Source organism: Phalaenopsis equestris, unplaced genomic scaffold (assembly GCF_001263595.1).
Source record: "Phalaenopsis equestris unplaced genomic scaffold, ASM126359v1 Scaffold000414, whole genome shotgun sequence".
NCBI lineage: Eukaryota > Viridiplantae > Streptophyta > Magnoliopsida > Asparagales > Orchidaceae > Phalaenopsis > Phalaenopsis equestris.
The window spans coordinates 337,454-360,665 of NW_018164855.1; the positions used below are offsets into that span (position 1 = coordinate 337,454).

At 34.1% G+C, this 23,212-nt stretch overlaps 2 protein-coding genes across 6 annotated transcripts in view; one reads left to right on the forward strand and one right to left on the reverse strand.

Annotated features, from left to right (window-relative positions):
* LOC110027107 (probable plastid-lipid-associated protein 12, chloroplastic) overlaps positions 1 to 23,013 on the reverse strand; it is a 27,992-nt gene extending 4,979 nt beyond the window's left edge. Inside the window, exons 1-9 of one of the 5 annotated variants that reach the window (XM_020728397.1) lie at positions 22,689 to 23,006; positions 22,385 to 22,438; positions 18,524 to 18,598; positions 14,929 to 15,048; positions 7,817 to 8,008; positions 7,632 to 7,715; positions 7,451 to 7,543; positions 920 to 973; positions 726 to 805 (exon numbers count right to left, since the gene is read on the reverse strand). In XM_020728397.1, the coding sequence (XP_020584056.1) occupies positions 726 to 805; positions 920 to 973; positions 7,451 to 7,543; positions 7,632 to 7,715; positions 7,817 to 8,008; positions 14,929 to 15,048; positions 18,524 to 18,598; positions 22,385 to 22,438; positions 22,689 to 22,931 (995 nt within the window). In that variant the 5' untranslated portion in view covers positions 22,932 to 23,006. Of the gene's footprint in view, positions 1 to 725; positions 806 to 919; positions 974 to 7,450; positions 7,544 to 7,631; positions 7,716 to 7,816; positions 8,009 to 14,928; positions 15,049 to 18,523; positions 18,599 to 22,384; positions 22,439 to 22,688 lie in introns of all 5 variants that reach the window. The other 4 variants (XM_020728398.1, XM_020728399.1, XM_020728400.1 and 1 more) reach the window with 4 other exon arrangements.
* Positions 2,030 to 2,380, forward strand: LOC110027108 (60S ribosomal protein L36a-like). Its single transcript, XM_020728402.1, has one exon. The coding sequence runs from the start codon at positions 2,032 to 2,034 to the stop codon at positions 2,347 to 2,349; it is 318 nt and encodes a 105-aa protein (XP_020584061.1). The 5' UTR covers positions 2,030 to 2,031; the 3' UTR covers positions 2,350 to 2,380.
* Positions 23,014 to 23,212: the final 199 nt, after the last annotated feature.

Genomic DNA, 23,212 nt, shown 5'->3' on the forward strand with positions numbered 1-23,212 from the left:
AAGTCGGCGGCTGGCCGTTCACCAGCAACGAGGAGCACCAGCCGGCGAGCCCAGGCACGAGAGGGAGAGGACGTAGTCGTAGTCAAAGATCGAAGGATGATGATGCAGCTGAAGCGAAAGGAGGAGGACGAAGTAGCCCGAGACTAAGCAGTAGAAGGCGAATCGAAGTCGGACGAAGCAGTCGCAGCGAACGAAAATCCTTAGATGAGCGAATTAAGGCAAAGATTTTTGACAGCATCTTTCTAACTCTAGTAACCCATCAATCCTTGGACAGTAGCTTTTCATCTATAACAATCCAATAACTCGTGGATATTAGCTTTCCATTTAAAACAATCCAGCAATCCTTGGACAACAATATTCCATTTCCACTATTGAGCTAATTCTAGATTTTAGAACAAAAGACTAATTTTTAGATTTGTTTAATTTATAGTAATTCCTCTCCATGCTTATGTACAACTTCTCATCATAGTTTTTTTATATAGGACAAAAGAATAAAATTCAATCATACAATCTTACATATTTCTCTCCTCTCTTCTCATGATAATTTTCATCAACGCTAGTGATAATATATGAATGTTTACTATTTATCTATCACTAGACATTTTTCAATAGAAGCAAAATTCAATGTTTCCATTGTACTTTGGAGAATTACGTTCCCAAAGATGCAAATCAAACCATCAAATTATCATCTTAAAAATGCCAAATACTAAGTTCAGTTGACTCACACAATACTGCCATTAGCGTGCAATTTGAACCCTGAAAAAGGAGTTACGGAGTTCTCCAGATTGCCATTTTTCTTTACAATCTGTCAATAATCCTACTGTTAGAACTAAAATACCAAAGCTGCTTGTGCCAAAAATAAATAAATAATTCAACATAGAAACTTGGTTAAGTGAGATTCTTCTTTTTTAGAACTGACCTGCAAGCCTTTTAAACCATTAGCAGCTGCAACTTGCCAGCTATCATCACTTGCCTAGAATAAAAAGAGCACCAATTGGCAGTAGTAAAGGAAATATAATTACATCAGGAAAACCATATTCATGTAATATATGAAATATTGTAATTTATTAAAAGTTACCAACTTTATGAACCAAATGTTAAAGGGACTAAAGCTGTAGAGTTCCCAAGTAAGTTGCAATTGCTTTTAATTCCTAGTCAGAAAGTAGTCAATAGTAAAAAAAAAAATTCCAAGCCAATAATTGAATTTGGAATAAGATCATGAAGGGGATAGTCAATCCTATAGTCCACTTCAAGATTATAATGTGGTCGATAAATCATAAAGAGATCAAGAGATCTGGCTAGTTCATGATCCATTTTATTCGTGGAGTGTGTTGATGATGATAATGATTCTCGGATCACATGATATTGTCGAGATCAAAGTCTCACTGATTATAACAAATTGTCAATCCAAACGACATCATCAAAATTTTAAGGCAAGAGATTTAAACAGTTGGGTTGAGAATAAGGATGATTTTTTAAATTGTTTAAGATAACATTATGTTTGAGTTTTAAATTCTGCATGAGGATAGATTATATTGTATTCATGGACAAATTCAAGGGTGACCAAGACAATATATATATATATATACAAAAGTTCCATATATAAATATTCCAACATAAAAATTTAGATAATATTGACGTTCAAATTCAATTTCATTTCAAGAATAGAGATTTTGAATAAATCCGTTTGATCATTCGTCAAAATTTTATGTGAATTCAATCATTGATGACTCAATCAAATTTAGAATTTGATTCCAAATTACATTAAAAAAAACATCACATTTAAATTTTTAAAATACGATTATACCCAAAATTAAAATGAAATGAAAAACATAATTTCAAAATCGATAAAATGTTCAAATATATCAAAATTGACGCATGATTTTGAAAATGATTTTCTTTAAACCTTATAAAACAATGGAATCTAAATTTTAATGGATTACGATTTGCATTATTCTATAGAGATAGCATGCATATATATATATATATATATATATATATATATGCTAGGGTTTTGCGGACGCAGCAGCCATGGTGAATGCCCCGAAAACCAAGAAAACTTATTGCAAGAACAAGGCCTGCAAGAAGCACACCTTGCACAAGGTCACTCAATACAAGAAGGGTAAGGATAGTCTATCAATTCAAGGAAAGCGTCGTTATGATCGGAAGCAATCCGGTTATGGTGAGCAGACTAAGCTTGTTTTTCACAAGAAGGCAAAAACCACAAAAAAGAATGTGCTGAAATTGCAATGCCAAAGTTGCAAACATTTTTCTCAGCACCCAATCAAGTGGTGCAAGCATTTTGAAATTGGTGGAGACAAGAAGGGCAAGGGAACCTCTTTGTTTTAGATGCATTGCTTTAAACTTTCTCATAGCTTTTGGTACTTTCATATTGGTCATTTGCTTTTTTGAAGAACTGCTCGTAAACTATGTTTGTGCACATCTTCTTATTTTTAGCTGTGAATTATTTCACTACTTAGTAAGATAAACTTTTGAAGATTATATATATATATATATAGATATATATATCATGTTCTAAATAAAATTAGATATTTATTACTTGTATTTATGCATTTATTCATTCTTCTAATCATATTAAAAAGTTAAAAGTGTTTTTCTTACAATTTAAACTTAAGTTTGTTCATATAATAAATAATAACAACAATAAAATATAAACATAATTCAAATTATTAAGTTATAATAAAAAATTAGGTATATTTTTTAAATAGTATTGTGCCCCCTTCAGAAAAAAATTCCTACCTCTGCTGCTTATTGTCTTATCCTTAAATTTGATATTATCTGCATATATTGTTGACTTTGTTTAGGAATTAGTTTCATTTTATAGTCGAATTAATTTAGGATGTAAAAGATATTTTCTAAAGTAATTCCTGTTGAAATTTTAACTATAACAAGGCTTGAGATCTTTGACCCCACTTAGTGGGATAAAGTATAGTTGTTGTTGTAAGGCTTAAGACCTTTAATAAATTCCAATCTAGAATTCTCCCAAATTCACTCTCACATTTCTCCTGACTTTGTTCAACCACTCGCCTCTAAAATAGCCCAGACAGTTGGCCATCCTGCCTTTCCCACTTCCCACAGAAACAACTTATTTCATCTATCGCTTGTTGTGGTGGCATCAAACCTATTGTTCAGAGGCTCGTACTGCTGTCATGACTCCATCAAAAGGGAAAAAAGTACCCTCAAAAAACAAGTTAACTCCTCATCTTCAAACAAATAATTAACGACGTCAATGAACCCTATTCTAAACAGTTTTATGATTTTAATGGTAGAATTCTGAGTTTAAATCTTGATGAATAGAAGAGTTCAAATTGTATTTGCAAGGAAGGGCAAGAATAGGAAAAAATTTATGTCACTCAACAAAGTTTATCAAGCTATAACCAGGTCAACACAAGTAAAAGTTTTGAGGACCTCCACTCACGGCCAAAAAAAATAATAATTTCCTCTAACTTTATCATGTTATCTTTACCCTTTTTTTTCTTACATTTCATTACCACTTTCTTGTAATTGTTTCTTATTGTACTCATCTCATTGATCGGTTATAAAATTTTACTAAAGAAAATAACTCTCATACAGAATTTGATCCACCGATAGACAATGCTCATAAAATAAATTCTTATCTAAAATTTGTCCATGACATTATAACTCTAAACACGCATGCTAGAAAAAGTGTTAGACAATGCTAGTAAAATACATACTAATCTAAAATTTGGCCATGACATCATAACTCTATCGAGCATGCGCTTATTAAAAAATTTGTCATTGTTGTTACCACTCAAAAGGAACTACAGATTATTTTTAAGAGACTTGTAAGAAAATTCAAAACCAGCACATGTTTCAACTGAAACAGCACATCATGAAGAAACTGAGCAGTGAATTTTGAATGCATTGAAGCACGATAAACAAAATATTCTGAACATCAATGAACAGGGAAGTAAAATTCACAAGGTTGTACAATAACGATCATGTTACAATGCTAGTAAATAGAAGCTCCACTCCGCAACAGATTATAGTAATTCGTTCCACTATTGTTGTTATTATTTGGAGCCTGATTGTGTTGATCAGTTGTAATTTCATAGCCCTCAATTTTCCACTTCAAACTTGATGATGAGTTTATTACGGGTAGGGGAGTGTCTCCCCTTTTGTTGGGTTCAGATATCAGAATTGGCAGAACTGTCAGATGGTAAAAAGATAATGTAAAAAGATAATGCACGATAAATGAGTTTACAGGCTGAAAGAAGAATCGGATGGTAAAAAATGCTACAACGCAAGGTTCGTTGTGAACGGATCCCAGCAAAATGAAGAAGTTGACTACAATGAGATATTTTCTCATTTAGTGGATTTGACAGCTAACCGAATTTTGATGAGTTTAGTGGCAATGAAAGATCTACATCTGGAGTTGATAAGCGCAAAACAACATTCTTACATAGTTGCTCGGATGAAGAATTGTATATGATGCAACCACAGAGATATGAAGTTCCACGAAAAAAACATATGGTCTGTAGACTGAAAAAGAGTGTTAATGGTTTGAGCAAGCACCAAGATGTTGATACAAGAGATTTGACAAGTTTATGTCAGACAATGGGTATATGAAGTGCTTATCAGATTAGTATTGCTTCATTAAATATTTTGGCTATATTGTTCTTCTCTTGTATGTGAATGACATACGGATTGTAGAATCTGATATGGAGAAGATCGAGAACTTAAATGAGCAATTATCAAGAGAGTTTGAAATGAAAGATTTAGATCCAATCAGAAAATTCGCCTATACGAAAATCAATAGAGACAAGAATACAGGTACATTGACGTTGTCTCAGGCAGAATATGTTGAGAAAATTTTACACATATTCAACATGAGTGAGGCAAAATCAATTTGCACATATATAGCCAGTCAATTTAAACTATCTACTAAACAATCGTCTAAGTCTGATATTGAGCAAATACAAATGAATAAAACTCTATATGTTTCAGTTGTTGAAAGTTTGATGTATGCGATGATATGTGTGATACCATATATCAAATATGTTGTGAGAGTGTTCAATCTATGCATGAATAATTCAGGTAAACATCATTGGAAGATGGTGAAGTGGATTCTCATATACTTGAGAAGAACAGGCCAGATTCGAGCGAGCCGAACACGAGCCGGGCCTAAGCACGCTCAAGCTCGGCTCGTTTACAGCCCTATGCATGGATTAATATATAGATATATGTAGATTTAGATCTTGCAAGAGATATTGATGGCAAAAAAAGCAAATGTTATATCTTCACTTTAAAAAACACATGTTTGAGTTGAGTTTCAAATTATAAAAAATTATTGCTCTACAAACTATAAAAGTTGTGACACGGGAGTTTTCCTTCAAAAGCCTAAACTAGTTTGACCCGAACCGATTTAGTTGAGAGAAGAGGTTGAACCGATCCCTCCTCCCCTCTTTTCATTATGCGGGAAATTTCCAGCTTTCTTATTTTCATTTTCCGTCCATCCCACTTCTATTTATATGTGTTTTTAGGTCTCAGAGATGTAGCTTATGTTATTTTTTATTTAAGATTTGTGAGGACAACCGCCGGCATCCGGTTTTCCCCTTGAGAGTTGTATCCAACAAAAAGTATGGTACTCCGGTTGTATCCCTTCTACCCGGCGGTGATTACCTCACTCCGACTTCCATCGCTATCCTCCGACTCGTCTCCCTTCCTTGCCTGTTGACCGCAACCCATCTAGATGTCATACCCCCAACTCTGCCTGCTACCTTTACCCCATCCCACGCCCCAATCTGCCACCTGGAAACCGTCCACCGCCCCAAATCTGCTGCCAGCGGCCCTTCCCAATTCCTTCCCCACTACAACTCATCTTCAACGGCCCAACAGCAGCCCTTCACTGTTTCCTTCCCCTCTACAGTCCCGTCTATGGCCCAATAGCGGCCCCTCTCCAATTCCTTCCCCACTACAACTCAATTACAACGGCCCAACAGCAGCCACTACCTTTCCTTAACTAATTGCCCTGCAGCCTTTCTAATAACAATTCTTAGCCTTCCAGTTCCTGCCGAAAGCCTCCCCAACCTGTCCAAACCCTGCAGCATCCTTTCCCCAACTCTCACAGTCACTACAACAACCACTCCTAGGCCTCGGAACCGCTGCCCAGCCGCCATCCACCATCCTCACCGACACCCTAAGGGTCTCCCGTATTTGTATTGTTGTTATTTTCCTATTGTCAAGAGTCTGTGTTTGTATCTTATTAAAGTTCAGCAATAATATCATTTCTTTTGTGATTTGGGCTTTCTCCTCCAGTGTCAAGTTGAATATATTGTCATCACTGAGGCAGCAAAGAAATCATTTGGCTATAAAATTTTATGGTACAACATGGCAAGGAGCAAGGGAATTAAAAGTTTCACATTGACATTATGAGTGTCAATCATCTAGCAAAGAACACTGCATTTCATGCCGGGACAAAGCACATTCGGCTATAGTATAATTTCATTTATTAACTCCGAGAAGATGGCAATTACCTTTGGAGAAGATACATAGCTCAAAATTCCACAAACATGTTGACTAAGGTTGTAACAATTGAGAAACAGAAGCTATGCTTAGCTTCAGTCGAAGTTCAAGAAAGTTGAAATCGGGATGAACCACACTGCAGTTCATAACTATGAAAATATTGTGGATTTAGATGTGAGTTGGATTGATTGCAATCAGTCTCCAAGTGGGAAACTATTATGTGTAGCTTGATTGTGTTGATCAATTGTAACTCAAAGTCCTCAATTTCGTCGATCAAATTTGATGGTGATTTTGTTGAGGGTTACGAGAGAGTGTCCCCCGTATATTGGGTTCGGGGACACCGTTACTCTAAAAAAAATTTCCTATGCTTAGCATCCTAGCTCCAGGATGGTGCAGCCCAATGTCGAAACCAGTAGCTCCCCAGTGCCCAGAAAGTAGCGCTGTCGTGCCCAATATAAGTTAAAAATTTAAGAGCACAACAATACAATGCTTAGAAGTCAGCTCCCCAAAGCCCATTACAGTGCTGCAGAGCCACTATTGCGACGCCTCGGCACCAATAACTGAATTTGAGCAATTTTCCAATCAAAGTTCAAATTTTGTAGATTGGAAACATATGAGATTTTGATTTTCTCGTGTAAGGGATAGGAGAGGAGCTCTCAGAATCCAAAGTGTTGAAAGGCTTGAGTGTTGTATAATTTGTACGATTCTCCTCATTTTCTTCATAGTGGATATCTTGGTATGGTGTGGCTCAATGATTTTTTTTCGGTTCTCGGGTCTTTTCACATTAAATCTTGTGTTTTATGTGATTTTCATGTTTTGTGTGATTTTGTTCAAAATTTTTGCTTTTGATCTCTCAAATTTGTTTATGCAATTCACATCTCTCCCTACAACTGTTCATTCAAATTGTAACTGGATAACAAAATACATGAAAGTGTTTTGATACCTGTGAAGACCACAGTAATTGCCATTCTCCTTCTAGATCATCTAAATCTGCAGCGAGTTTATTCCGCCTTAATGAGACAACTTCATCTATCACCTATAGAAATATTCAAATTAGTGATAAGGAGTTAATCCTAAGGAAGCAGTACAACTGCAGAAGATAAATCAAATCATGGTGATCACACATCTGCTATGCTTTCCCCAGAGGTCACTGCCAATAGCAATTTTTGCCTTGGTTCAGGTTTCTTTTGCAGCACAAATGTAGTGCCCTGCACTATAGATTCTGTCATATCTTTAGTTTGCTGAAAATGGACTGATACTTATCTTTAAAAAAAAACCAATCATTTATAAAAGTTTATTGCAAGAATACCTTGCTCCCTCTTGAAATTCGAATAATTCCACTGGTAGACAAATAAGTTGTATCCAACCACCCCTTCGCTTCATCGCCCAAAAGCCTAAATGGAACGGGGTATGGAATCTTACAAGGTAAAATTTTGAAGGAGAAAGCTGCTCTATCAAACTGAAAAAGGATTCTCTTTCCATCTTTAACTGAAGCTGCCGCCTGAAAAGAAAGAAAAAAATCAAAATAAATTGAACTTCTTATGAATATCTCAGTAACAGGCATATCCTAAAATAATGAGCGTATAAGTTTTTTACTGTCGATAAAATAAATAAGGAGAATGGCGTCTACTTTAAATCACAAGAAGGAGATCTCGTATCATGTAACCCTTTTGTAGGCGTTTACAGTTAATGCACTATAACCAAAAGTGGCATCAAAGCCAGCAATTTAGCTGTAGTGACTCCCATGGTCATTCAAGTGTTTCATGTCTTGTTGACTAAGGGCCCGTTTGGCGCCGTGGAGCAGCTGCAGGGGGTTTTTTTAACTGCTCATTACATTGATCATAATTGGAAGATGCAAAAACGAATTATTAATTTCATTGAATTGGATCCTCCTCATACTGGCACGTTCATTTGTGATGTCATTTGTGATTGCTTGTTAGATTGGAAGATACATGACAAAGTATGCACTATCACTTTAGATAATGTGTCTTTTGTCAGTCGTTGATTAACGGTGTTATTTATGGTAATATTCCAGTGTTATTTGTGGTATTATTTGTGTTTTTGCCAGTCATTGATTCGCGGTTTTTGCGTTGTCATTGGAAGATACAGGACAAAGTATGCACTATTACTTGCATACCACATAAGCTTGAATGTTATTTGTGGTAGTATTCAGGTGTTATTGCGGTATTATTCGTGCAGTTTATAAAAAACATTAATCTTGAATTAGTAAATGTTAAATATTAACTTATAAGCACACTTAAAATATATATAATATTAAGTATTTAATAATATAGCTTTAATACACTAATATATAACTAATTTTATTTAATAGTCTTTTGTCAGTCGTTGATTAACGGTGTTATTTATAGTAATATTCCAGTGTTATTTGTGGTATTATTTGCGTTTTTGCCAGTCATTGATTCGCGGTGTTTGCGGTGTTATTTGTGGTAGTATTCAGGTGTTATTGCGGTATTATTCGTGCAGTTTATAAAAAACATTAATCTTGAATTAGTAAATGTTAAATATTAACTTATAAGCACACTTAAAATATATATAATATTAAGTATTTAATAATATAGCTTGAATACACTAATATATAACTAATTTTATTTAATATTGTGTTAATTTATATATAATAACAATTAATTTTAAAATTATACATATATTTTAGCTAATTTAAAATATATAAATGTTAAATATAAAGTAAAAATCATAATACTTAAACTAATTTACTTTACTTTACACATAATTGTTTATATTACAATATATATTAAGGGTTCAGGCAGCTGCAACTTATTGAATAATCTGCTGATAAACAGCTGATCCTGATAAGCAGCTAATCAGCAGCTTATCCGGATAAGTTGTTTTACTGTTTGGTTGGTGTTGTTTGAAAACAGCTAATTTGCAGTTGTTTCTAAAGAAATGATCATTCTGCCCCTGTTAAGTAATTTGGATATGATCACCAATAAATGTGATGAACCATCTAAAACCTATAATCTTATTAAAATTGAAAGATCCCCATGTATCACTATTTATCATAGAAAAAAGATGGGACGATTTACAAAATTCATTTTGGTATGTATTGCGAACATACATGATTTAAATGTATTTTTCATTATTTATTTCATGATTTCTTTATGCATTTTAGGTAGTTTTTATTCTCCCATGAATGCAAGAGATGGGTGAATTTCCACAATAAATGATCCTTGTCAGGTGAAATTCGGAAATGATTAGCTTCTACAAATCTAGAAAACTTATTTATCTCTCTTCAACTTCCCATATTACAAAATTGCCACCCGATGGAAAAAAAAGGAAAGCAATCGTAGCTAGGCTCCTTGGAGAAAATCGAACTCACCTTCTTCTCTGAGGTGGAGGGTAACGACTCCGTGAACTCTCACTGGGCGAAGAGGACGAACTCAAGGACCTCGAACGAGCACGTGAGCGCGACCTCGAGCTGGAATCTGAGCCTGAGTAGGAGCGCGAATGAGGATCGGGAGTGAGAACAAGAGCCAGAAGAAGTCACAGGTCAAGGTCGTCCGAGCTTCGCCATTGCAAAGTAGTTCCAGAGAAGGAAGTGAAACCTTACGCTTAAACCCTAGCAATATGCAGGTTCTGTTCAAAGCGCGGTTATCCGTCTCATTGGGCAAGAGATGTCGAGCGAGGAAGGAGAAGCACAGAGGGCACGGAAGGAAAAAAATAGCAAAACACAGATTGAAGACGTGGATCACGAGGTTGATCCCACGGTCGCGTTTATTAGAAAAAAACTGAACAAAGTTTTCCTTTACGCTCCCCAAACGTACAAAACAAACGCGACGTCGACATTTTCAAAACGCCTCTCATGTCAATAAGCTGCCCTAAACAGACCCTAAATTAAATAGTTATATATTAATTTATAAATAGTTTTATAAATAGTTTTATAAATGTTAATTTACTATATTTCAAATTAAATAGTTATATATTATTTATAAACTATGTTTATAATTAGTGTTTATGTAAATAAGTATTAACTAAATTATATAACATGTTTATGTATTAGTATAATAAACACATATAGCTAAAATTTAATATAATTTTAATAATTTAATATTTATAACTAATTAAACACATATTTACTATACAATAAAATTTAATAAATAATGTTATTACATTATTAATAATATGAATACAAAATAATTATTTAGTATTAAATGTATAAATAAAACATAATAATTATACTATATTTGTATTTATAACTTTACCAAACTATTAAATTATCAAATAGTTTAAAATTTATATATATATAAATACTTGATGTATTATTAATATTAAGATTAAATTTACACTATTATAACAAATATTGATTGCACTAAAAAATTAATAACAAATATTAGCATATTTATTATAGTTATGCCAGTTCTATCGTAAACAGTATCACTGCACAGGGGCAGAATGATCATTTATCCAGAAACAGTTGCAAATTAGTTGTTCTAAACACACAAATCAAACAGACAACCAACTTATTCAAATCAGTTGTTTATCAACATATCCGTTGATTCCCAGTGTTCTTCGCGGTAGTTTTCAAGTATTACTGCAGTGTTATTCGCTATATTATTCGTGTCTTTTGTCAGTCGTTGATTAACGGTGTTATTTATAGTAATATTCCAGTGTTATTTGTGGTATTATTTGCGTTTTTGCCAGTCATTGATTCGCGGTGTTTGCGGTGTTATTTGTGGTAGTATTCAGGTGTTATTGCGGTATTATTCGTGCAGTTTATAAAAAACATTAATCTTGAATTAGTAAATGTTAAATATTAACTTATAAGCACACTTAAAATATATATAATATTAAGTATTTAATAATATAGCTTTAATACAGTAATATATAACTAATTTTATTTAATATTGTGTTAATTTATATATAATAACAATTAATTTTAAAATTATACATATATTATAGCTAATTTAAAATATATAAATGTTAAATATAAAGTAAAAATCATAATACTTAAACTAATTTACTTTACTTTATACATAATTGTTTATATTACAATATATATTAAGGGTTCAGGCAGCTGCAACTTATTGAATAATCTGCTGATAAACAGTTGATCCTGATAAGCAGCTAATCAGCAGCTTATCCGGATAAGTTGTTTTACTATTTGGTTGGTGTTGTTTGAAAACAGCTAATTTGCAGTTGTTTCTAAAGAAATGATCATTCTGCCCCTGTTAAGTAATTTGGATATGATCACCAATAAATGTAATGAACCATCTAAAACCTATAATCTTATTAAAATTGAAAGATCCCCATGTATCACTATTTATCATAGAAAAAAGATGGGACGATTTACAAAATTCATTTTGGTATGTATTGCGAACATACATGGTTTAAATGTATTTTCCATTATTTATTTCATGATTTCTTTATGCATTTTAGGTAGTTTTTATTCTCCCATGAATGCAAGAGATGGGTGAATTTCCACAATAAATGATCCTTGTCAGGTGAAATTCGGAAATGATTAGCTTCTACAAATCTAGAAAACTTATTTATCTCTCTTCAACTTCCCATATTACAAAATTGCCACCCGATCGAAAAAAAAGGAAAGCAACCGTAGCTAGGCTCCTTGGAGAAAATCGAACTCACCTTCTTCTCTGAGGTGGAGGGTAACGACTCCGTGAACTCTCACTGGGCGAAGAGGACGAACTCAAGGACCTCGAACGAGCACGTGAGCGCGACCTCGAGCTGGAATCTGAGCCTGAGTAGGAGCGCGAATGAGGATCGGGAGTGAGAACAAGAGCCAGAAGAAGTCACAGGTCAAGGTCGTCCGAGCTTCGCCATTGCAAAGTAGTTCCAGAGAAGGAAGTGAAACCTTACGCTTAAACCCTAGCAATATGCAGGTTCTGTTCAAAGCGCGGTTATCCGTCTCATTGGGCAAGAGATGTCGAGCGAGGAAGGAGAAGCACAGAGGGCACGGAAGGAAAAAAATAGCAAAACACAGATTGAAGACGTGGATCACGAGGTTGATCCCACGGTCGCGTTTATTAGAAAAAAACTGAACGAAGTTTTCCTTTACGCTCCCCGAACGTACAAAACAAACGCGACGTCGACATTTTCAAAACGCCTCTCATGTCAATAAGCTGCCCTAAACAGACCCTAAATTAAATAGTTATATATTAATTTATAAATAGTTTTATAAATAGTTTTATAAATGTTAATTTACTATATTTCAAATTAAATAGTTATATATTATTTATAAACTATGTTTATAATTAGTGTTTATGTAAATAAGTATTAACTAAATTATATAACATGTTTATGTATTAGTATAATAAACACATATAGCTAAAATTTAATATAATTTTAATAATTTAATATTTATAACTAATTAAACACATATTTACTATACAATAAAATTTAATAAATAATGTTATTACATTATTAATAATATGAATACAAAATAATTATTTAGTATTAAATGTATAAATAAAACATAATAATTATACTATATTTGTATTTATAACTTTACCAAACTATTAAATTATCAAATAGTTTAAAATTTATATATATATAAATACTTGATGTATTATTAATATTAAGATTAAATTTACACTATTATAACAAATATTGATTGCACTAAAAAATTAATAACAAATATTAGCATATTTATTATAGTTATGCCAGTTCTATCGTAAACAGTATCACTGCACAGGGGCAGAATGATCATTTATCCAGAAACAGTTGCAAATTAGTTGTTCTAAACACACAAATCAAACAGACAACCAACTTATTCAGATCAGTTGTTTATCAGCAGATTATCAATAATCTACAACTGCCCCGAAAAGACCCTAAGGTTAAAAAGATCGTGGACGTGTATGTGTGTGTGATTAAGGTGATGTCGGAGTTAACCCAAAATTATGATAAGGAAATAGATTTTCTTACGCCAAAAATAATGTGGTTACAATCAAGACTCAAAACAAAAAAGAAAACACAACACAATGCAAATCTCCTGCTAAGGCGAGATGAGACAGCCAGTGGACAGCGGTGCCAAGGGCTGAGATAAGAGGTGGCATGCTGGAAGGGTTTATGTAGTTGGTGGTTGTAGCAGGAAGGACAGGAGGGAAGAAGACAGCAGCGGCAGAGGTGCAGGTGGGGTTTGCGACAGCAGTGGTAGTAGTATGGGTGGTGGTTGTAGTACGGGAAGATTGACAGCATGGGAAATGTTGGAAGGGTGTAGGATAGCAGCAATTAGGGTGAGGTGCTTGGCAACAGCGTTAGAGGTAGATCTAGGGCTAGCAGCTGAGAAAATAGAAAGGCTTGGCAACAGCGTTAGAGGTAGATCTAGGGCTAGCGGCTGAGAAAATAGAAGGTGCTTGGCAACAGCGTTAGAGGTAGATCTAGGGCTAGCAGCTGAGAAAATAGAAAGGAGGAGGCGACGATGAGATCGAAGCAAGCAAGGAAGGGGGGATAGGTAATGGACTTTGGGGTATAATCACTTCTTCGATGTAGAATGCAGCCGAAGCACCGCCTGTCCTTAAATACAGCCCTAGCAAGGGAGAAATACCAAAGAGCTGTTTTTTTTTTATCACACTTATCAAAACATTCTTTTAAACATGATGACTGCAATTTCTCCTACATAAAATATAGTGACGCGGGGTTGGGCTGGACTGACCGGTCCAGTATGTTTGCTGGTCCAACAGGGAGGTTGGACCGACCGGCAACTCCACTAGGCAGGAATTGCAGCCCTTTCAACTCCCCTATTTCGCCTATTATAAATATATGTTGTTGTTATCTAGGGTTTAGTTTTTGTTGATTTCAGGTTTCCGCCTCTATGTGTTTTCCCTTTTTTATGATTGTATCTGATGACAGGTGGTGCTTCGGTTGTATCCTGCCCTGAGATGATGACTATCTCGACCTCCTCGACCTACCCTGTGGCTAATCCTTTTCCTCGACTCGTTGTTAGCATCTCTACACCCCTCTTCCTTGCAATTGCGACTGCAACGCCCCTCTCTACCTGTTTTCGGTGTTGCCAACCTAGCATAACCAACTATTAGGGTCATCGGCCTCTCCTAACCTCCACTGTTGTTGTCGCCAGCCTCTCCTGCACCTTTATTGTCGCTGCCAGTTGCTTCCTGCGACTCTAACCCAAGCAGCCCTCCAACACCCAAACTTGTTGCTGCCCCACCTTCACACAACTCCACGTGTTGTCATCATCCCTTCCAGTCACCTTCCCTACTGCCGCAAACCCCAGACCACCTCCCTCTCATTGTCCAGCGAGATTCGCCACTTTCGTCCTCATCCTAAGGGCTCGTTTGTGCTTGTGTTCTTTTTTTCCTGTTTTAAGAACATTTGTGGCAACGATAATTTGTGTTGTGTTTCTCGGGTTAACTCCGATATCATTTGGGAGAATTGTAAAAAAGTAACATAAAAAAGGTATAAAAAATGTACCTCTACTTTAAGTTCACCAATTTGATCAGAGAATTGTACAATATTTATCACCCTTGGATCATCGCCCCTAAGGTAGACCTCTTGAAAAATCTTGAAAGTGTTAACCCCTACAAATGTTTTCTACAGCATACAAAATAATCAAGAGAATATCAAAACAACCGCACATTAAGTAAATTAAGTAATACAAGCTCTATGACATGAAAGTGATTTTTAACAGAATAAAGGACCAAAGTGGTCCTCCAACCATTTGCAATGATCCAAAATAGTCTTAGGCTAAGCAGAAAGCCAATTTAAGCCCCAAATTATTTACATAGAAACCAAAATTGTCCAAAGTTGTCCCCCGGAGGGACTATTTTAGTCCCCATAGAACGAGTTTTAGCCTCTATTTAAATAGTCTGGAGACGAAATTAGCCCTTTACATAGTTTGTGACCATTTTGGCCCCTTGCAAAATGTCGAGAGATCATTTTATTCCTTTTATCTTTTTAGCTTGCAAAAAGATAATGTGACTTGAAAATCTGCTTGGTTATTTTAATTATACTCAGAGGTGCTAAACATGTTATGAAGAAAAGTAGAGAGAGTGGTGAAGGATCTATAATGAAGATCATCTAACTATCTCGAAATGAAATTAACTACATCTTTAAAAAAGGTTTCTCATTTGCTCCAATGTGAGAGTATACCCCTAAGCATGAAGATGAATCTATATATGTGCAGCTTAATGGAGTTATGAGAGATCTTCAAACTATTTCCAGTTGATAAAATATGGAAAGAAAATCTCTTGAGGTATTCTTCATAGTTTCATTGATCCACCTTGAAGTTAAATTCATCAGAAACCTACACATGAGCCAAAACTTGAAAATGAATCCAAGTTTGAATTTGAATCAGCCCAGAACTGCACTGCTACACCTGAACTTGAGAGTGAATCTAATTATGACATTACATATGAATTTCAATTTGAATTTCAATTAAATTCCAAGCACCTAATATCCAAAGTAGCAGCTACTTAACATGAGGGATTACGAAAGTATATCATTCTATGTAAGAAATTCAGCCTAGTATTGTTAAGTATTTCGCTCTCAATTTCTAAAATTGCCAACTTAACACAAAGGACTTCATCAAACATATTGAATTGCATAAAAAATTTGCAATCTATATTTGAAAAACATTTAGAGTTCATTCCATCAAATAAACATACATCATATTTTGTAGCATTCATTACTGGTTATACTCGTGCGCGCCTAAGTGGATAAACAAATTTATCAAACATGATGAAACTTTAGAAGCTAGGCTCATTTTTCATTGCAGTGCTTAGGGCTAAAATAAGTAAATTATGCCTTTGTTATAGATATCCTATTTATTTAGTGATATTGAAGTTCAACCCAAACCACAATAAGAAAAGCGAATATTTTTATGGAAAGCAAATAGAACCTTACAGCCAACACACTTGAAAGGTAAAATACAACAACATGGCACCTGAAAATCTGAAATAACAAGAGACACAACACAAACACTCAAACTAGGGTTGAATCTAGGGGGGTTGGTGGTAGTCGGCAAAGGCTTGGAAGGTGGCGGAGAGGTGGAGGCGGCAGTTGGCAAGTAGAAAGCCACACAGCAGTGGTTTCCAAAGGTCCGGGCTGCAAGAAAGTAACAGGGATCGATGCAGTAGGGCTTTCCGGTGCAACAGGAGCAAAAATGCGGCAGGTCCGGAGTAGCAGCGGTAAGAGGCGACCGGGTTGGGGTGTCAGCAGCAAGGTGGAATGGGAGAAGGCGGCAGCAAGTTGGAAAGGGGGGGGTGCTGTTTCATATCATGTGCCACTAGCTTTGTTTTCTCATATCAATATGTTAGAAGATATTCAAATAAGTTATATCCATCAAATATCTTCTAACATACTGATGAGAAATTTTCCAAAGATTTATTTCCATCAAATGTAGAAATGCAATTTTAAGTATCAAGATAGTCACGTCATACTTGACTATAGTTTGCACGCTTTTCTTAAAACTGTAGTTTTTTGGTCATATGGTTAATTGACCCAATTATCAATGACATACTTCTATGAAATTTTTAGTCCCAATACCAATTGAAATATGAAGCATATGCTCGAGGATTTTTACTGAGATTAAATGGTGCACTAGAAGAAAGTCATAAAAATCAAATTTGAAATTCATAATTCGAAAACCACCAACTAAAACAAGAACTCGTTTACTTTTGTTGTAAACAAGAAAATATAAGAAATCTATTTCAAATTATAATTTACACTAAAAAAATTTATCGAGAAAATTGAATTTGTTTAAAAACATCTTGATCAAGATTCACACTGCAACAGGAATACCAATTGTGAATAATTAGATAAAGTCCACACTAAAAAAATTTATCGAGAAAATTGAATTTGTTGAAAAACATCTTGATCAAGATTCACACTGCAACGGGAATACCAATTGTGAATAATTAGATAAAGTCAATCACACTCAAAAACTAATATCAATTTATGAAGAAGAAAAGAGAATGAGATTAAGAGATCATAAAACATTGAAAATTTAGGTGATCGCATCAGTGCAAGGAGATTGCTTCCACTAGAAATTAGTAGTAGCATCTATAACACACTCAAATAATATAACACAGAACGAGAACTCAAGTTTTGAGAAAACATGAAACTTTAACAAACAAAAACTAACTAAAAATTACATTCATGAATACCAATATTTATAAGCATCCCCATTTAAAAAAGGTTAATACCCTCAACTCTTGAATCATTCAAATCGCTAGAATTATATTGCAGCATCCATTCATATGAGGGAGGTTAAGTCAGCAGCAATTGTGGAAGAGCAAGCATAATAAAAAGAGGAATTAGCAACTAATGCACTAGTTTTACATGATGGAGCATCCACAAAGGAAGACCAACACCAGAGCACAGAAACGGAAAAATTATTATAGAAACCAACTACAAGAGCTCAATATGTGAACTATAAAATGACACATATCCAAGGGATGTATTAATGTGTCACATTATCAATAACAATACTTCAATCACAAATAATATAAATAAGTAACCAATAATGATCTTCATTGGGATCAAGTTTTATCAATTTTTCATGATGATTTGATCACTCGTCAATCATATGACAACTACAATAATTATTGGATGGCACATACAAGCCATTTAAAAGTCTAGTTTTTTTACCTATCAAAAGTGTCTAAAACATACAAGATATATTTAACAACTATGCATTTAAATTCAACCTATTTCAAAGTCTCTACACTATGAAATCAAAATTATCTTATCCTGCAATCGATGATATCAACTGCAAATTTTGATGGGTAAAATTGATGATAAAATGATATTAAGAATTCGTCAATCGGGTATGTGAATAGTTTTAATGATGTTAAAGAGAATGAAAAATAATGATCTTGCATTTAATGATGATGACATCAAAATCTAATTAGGTAGAAAATGATAATTATCCTTCCATATAATTTGAAAGTTATGAGGGATAGCAAACAATGTAATCAACAATATAACCTTACATCAACTAAAGCATTTTACTCCTTGCTTGAAAATAATAGGAAAAAGGTGAATAACATAATAGTTATTTTCTTACTTGAATGGGAGATGCTGTTCCTGGCCTTGTGGTGAACATAAGTTGCCATAAACCTTCAATCAAATTGGACTTCGTCTACAAAAAGATATTGGAAAATCAAGTTTAATGTTATGGCATCGCATTAGATAAATTGCTTACCAAGATTCAAATAAATTATGTATTAATTTTACCACTTAAAGTATCGTAATTTAATTATGTTATGCCTTTTAACTAAAAAAAAAGCAGCGCTTAGCTGGAATGAATGAAAAAAAAGAAAGAAGATTCATTAAGCCAATGAAAACTAAGTGGAGAAGGCTAATGATGATGGTTTTAGAGAAAAAAGTTGTCTAAAAACAAATATAACTGCACATTAAAGAAAGATTTGATAACAGCAATTTACAACTATGTAAATGATGGTTGCGGACAAAGCCCTAATGACGAGAAGAGCACAAAAAGTCATTAGTATAAGTAAAACTAAGAAAGGCATAACAAAAACAGACCAAGATAATCACAATTATCACCAACCCTCCCAACTATTTCGGATAAGCATTATGATTCCTGAGAGAAAGAAAAAACATCAATGGCAAGTAAGCGTGACATTTCTTAAAACCATAATTTTATAGCAAGATAATGATATGAGTACGATTAAAATAATTACCAATATTTACCACCGAATAAGAAAATATACAAAAGAATCAAATATATAGAGTATGAAGTCAAGAATGAACTATTCAGCAGCACAAAAAAAAATAACAAATGGAACAAAAAATAACTAATTTGGAACACCTTACTTGAAGACTCGTGAAAACAAAAGTAATTAAATTTTTAATTATTATTAAGGCCTCTTCTAATAGATAGGAATTGAAATCTTCAGTCTATAAGGATATCATCACAGTATTGCTATCAGAACCGATGAAACAAATTCCAATGTCATGCTAGCAGATGATTTAGAAAGCATTTCTATAGGGCTAACAGGAGCAGTCACAATAGATTTAGAATCCCCTGTAAAGTCAATCAGTTGAAAATTTTGAGTGCAAATCTAAACAGAAGATTGGAAACTATTTTGTTAATATGAAGAGTGAAAATATTTGAATGATGTTATTTTATCAAAATATTTTATTCTCTCTAGTTTTAAACCAGACAGAGAAATTGTGCACATAGATTTTGTACAAAGAACATCACGGGAAATGCCTTCAAAGCCTGCCTTTCAATAATATCCACAAGACCTTGAGCTAATCCACTCCTTCTCTAATGATAAGATAACGTCAATTAGAACCAAAATTGTAGCCACAAAAAGCTTTGAAATACGAGCAATAGTGGCATCCGTTTGAGAAGTTTTCTAAGCATATAACCCAAGAAGCATAAAATGGATTGATTAAAGAATATAATTAAAGTTAAGGAAAAGCAACTCAAGCATGGGTGATAGATGGTTCCACAAAAATGCTAAAACAGCGACACCACTTAAACATATGCTTTGAAAAGCAATTAACATGGTAGATAGCTCAAAAGAAGAGTATAGTGTAGCTGCATCTGACATAATCTTAAAATAATGTGATTAGGAACAATTGTCCCAACTAAATAGTCACCAAAAAAGTGTAGGTTTGGTAGTTGCAAATGATGTCCATAGTTGGATGGCACAAAGAGAACTTATTTACCACGGAAAAATAGTGTGGTCTAGCATCATATCCTCATAAAAAATGAGTGTAGGATTACCTTATATATCATTTATAAAAAATGAGTGTAGGATTACCTTATATATCAATTGTTTTTTATGTTTTGGTGGAGTTGAGGCTTGATCAAAATGAAAACAAAAGTTGATGGAAGTAGAGCAATGCAATCTGAGTCCAATGATCCACCACAGTATTTGTAAAAGAATAAAAATTATGAGCAACAAGAGGAATGAGATCTAATGAAATGCTAACAATCAAATAAGCCTTCAAAATAAAAGGAATTATCGACACGAGAGACAATGACGATGGCAGAAATGGAACACCAACATGAACCCAACAGCATCCAATGAGGTAGATGAGTTTAATAAAAATAGAACTTAGGAGAGAGAGTGCCAACAAGTGCTTCCCAATAACGGCAAAGAAATGAGCAGCAAGAATTTAGAGCAAGAGACGAAAGGCATCCAATTGAAGAGCATCAGTGAAGGAGAAGAAGCACAAGGTCGCAAACCTAGGTAGCCTAGCAAGACAATCAAGCATTATGGCTACCCGGGCACCAACAAGTGCATAGGAATGCATACAAGAGTGCAATGCCATGAAAGCATGTAGCAAAAGTGCATGATGCACGATAATAGTGATGGTGCGCAAATGAGTATAATGGGATGAAGCAGCAGAGATAAAGGTGTTAACACAACGAACACATGCTAGCACTCGAAGCTATTTGAGTGCAAGACGGATATCTATGGCGCCTAGCAAGCGTGCAAGGATTGTCAAGGAGCGTCATTATAAATATCATCCCATACAACTAAATACGACATGAACCTATATAATGTTTCATGTTAGGTCATAAAATGTCAATTTAGAAGTTTAATGCAAGGTTCTAAATTATGATTTATGAAAAACATAAAAAATTTATCATTAGTAAAAGATATACAGCTGTTTAGAAAATGGCATGTGATTCCATGTAGATTTTCAATTTTAAAAAACATCTAAAATGTCATATGACTTCCAACAAAATAAAAAGCTTATTTTTTAATTCTAATAATGAAAATTTCTGAGTGCTAGAATTCATTGCTTTTTCTTTCTTTTTTTCTTTTTTTTTTTTTGCAAATTTATTATGTGTACATTATAGAAACATGCATCTCAATTTTTAATAATGATTCTTCAATAATTTTGCAAACATCTACAAAATCTCCATTTGGCTGATAAATGTTGATAAGATCATTTTAGAATGTTATGCCAAGCTATTTGAGCATAAAACTCTTACAAAAATCTTTCTATTTTCTTATTTACATTCATCAATAATTTTATTTATCCTTCTTCCTATTACATTTTATTCAAATTATATTTTTTGTAATTCTTTTAAAGAAATAACAGCATAAACCATCTCTCATCTTCTCCCTGTTTATATATATATATATATATATATATATATATATGCACAACCAATAAGACAATCATAAATTTGTTTATCTGTTTATTTCCTTTTTTAAATTTACGAAAGTATTTAAATAAATAAAACACTGTTTAACAATATAAAGTTCATCTAACTTATATTACATACGAATTTGATAAAATTTATAACTAAAATTTTTAAGTGACACGGATGAATAAAACCATAGAAATTATAAAATTTGAACCTTCATTTAATATTTTGAACAACTAAAATTTTACCACATGAATTCAAGAAGAAAATATAAATGATTATAAGATTAGAACGAATAACTTTATTATATATGAAAAAATACTATATATTTGAGCTTGAGGCAATATTTTGGAAGAAAAAACTACCCCAACACATTGCAAAACGAAATCACAATATTATTCGTACAAAATGCCAAAAAAAAAATTTAATTATAAATTGAGTGTATACATTTTATCGTATGAAAGCTTTTATTTAAATTAATATATGTGGATAAATTTACGACTATTTTATTAAACTGCCATGGGAGGTATAACTGATATTAATCTCCTAGGAGTATAATTCTCTTATTCTATTATAAATCCTAAAAAATATATGTGGCTTCTAATTCAACCTTAAAATTCCTTACTAAATTAAGGAAATGCCTTATTAAAAATATAATATTATTATAATACAAATTAATTTAATTATTTACATTTTTGTTAATTTTATTATTAACATGAAGCACCTGCAAACAAACTAGTATAAAGTCTAGGTTCCCATTACCATAGTCCAATGAAAAAAAATACTTACAGGATCAGGTATGCCCTTTAGATTCTCTAGTGTTTCTACAGCACGCTCCACTTCCTGTAAGCAGTAGAAGTTCTCAAAAAAACATCCCATAACAGAGTTAACAGTGCATCATCCAGCAAATCTCCAAAATGAGGCAAAGGCTTGGCAATAAAAACAAATAATCCAACCAGATAACATGCACATGCTTCCTAATTTCTATTGCAAGCATTCCTTTTAAACAATTCCAAAGTGAACGATCAGATAGAAGTTGCGCAATGGAAGAAAAAGAAATGAGGAGAAGATGCAAAAGATAATAGAATATCACCTTCAGCTGCTGAGGAGATGCAGAACGACCGCGCCCTTGGATACCAATTAGGGCATCGACGAGAGCCGATTCCGGCTCAGTGAAGGAAATTTCGCGTTCCTCCACCAGAGACGCGAAGACACCGTGAAGCTGCGGCCGTCTACCTAAGTATTTAGACGATAACGGACGTACAGTGGGAGCTGAAGTCGTCCATCTCCATGAGATGAGAGGCGGAAACCCTGGCCTCGCTGCTCCGACGGCCATTCAAAGGAGAACGACGAGGAGAGCGTTTGTTCGGTTCTCATTTCTTCCGCTTCCTCCTACTGATAGCAGAGCGTTTGGTTTATCTTAAGCGGGGCCCACAACTACTCCACACAGGCTGCCCATATCAGTTCAGCGTCGCACGTCTGAGAAAAATATGGTGCAAGTGAGTTGAGCTGACTCGCGAGCAGGTCAAGCCCGACTCGGTAAGTGGCACATGAACTGAGCTCTATGAACTAACAAGCCAAGCTCAAGCCAACCCCGACCCGACCCAATTGATTAAG

What these genes read in the sequence shown, in the direction of transcription:
- LOC110027108 (XM_020728402.1), top strand. Translation starts at nt 2,032, where the DNA reads ATGGTGAATGCCCCGAAAACCAAGAAAACTTATTGCAAGAACAAGGCC.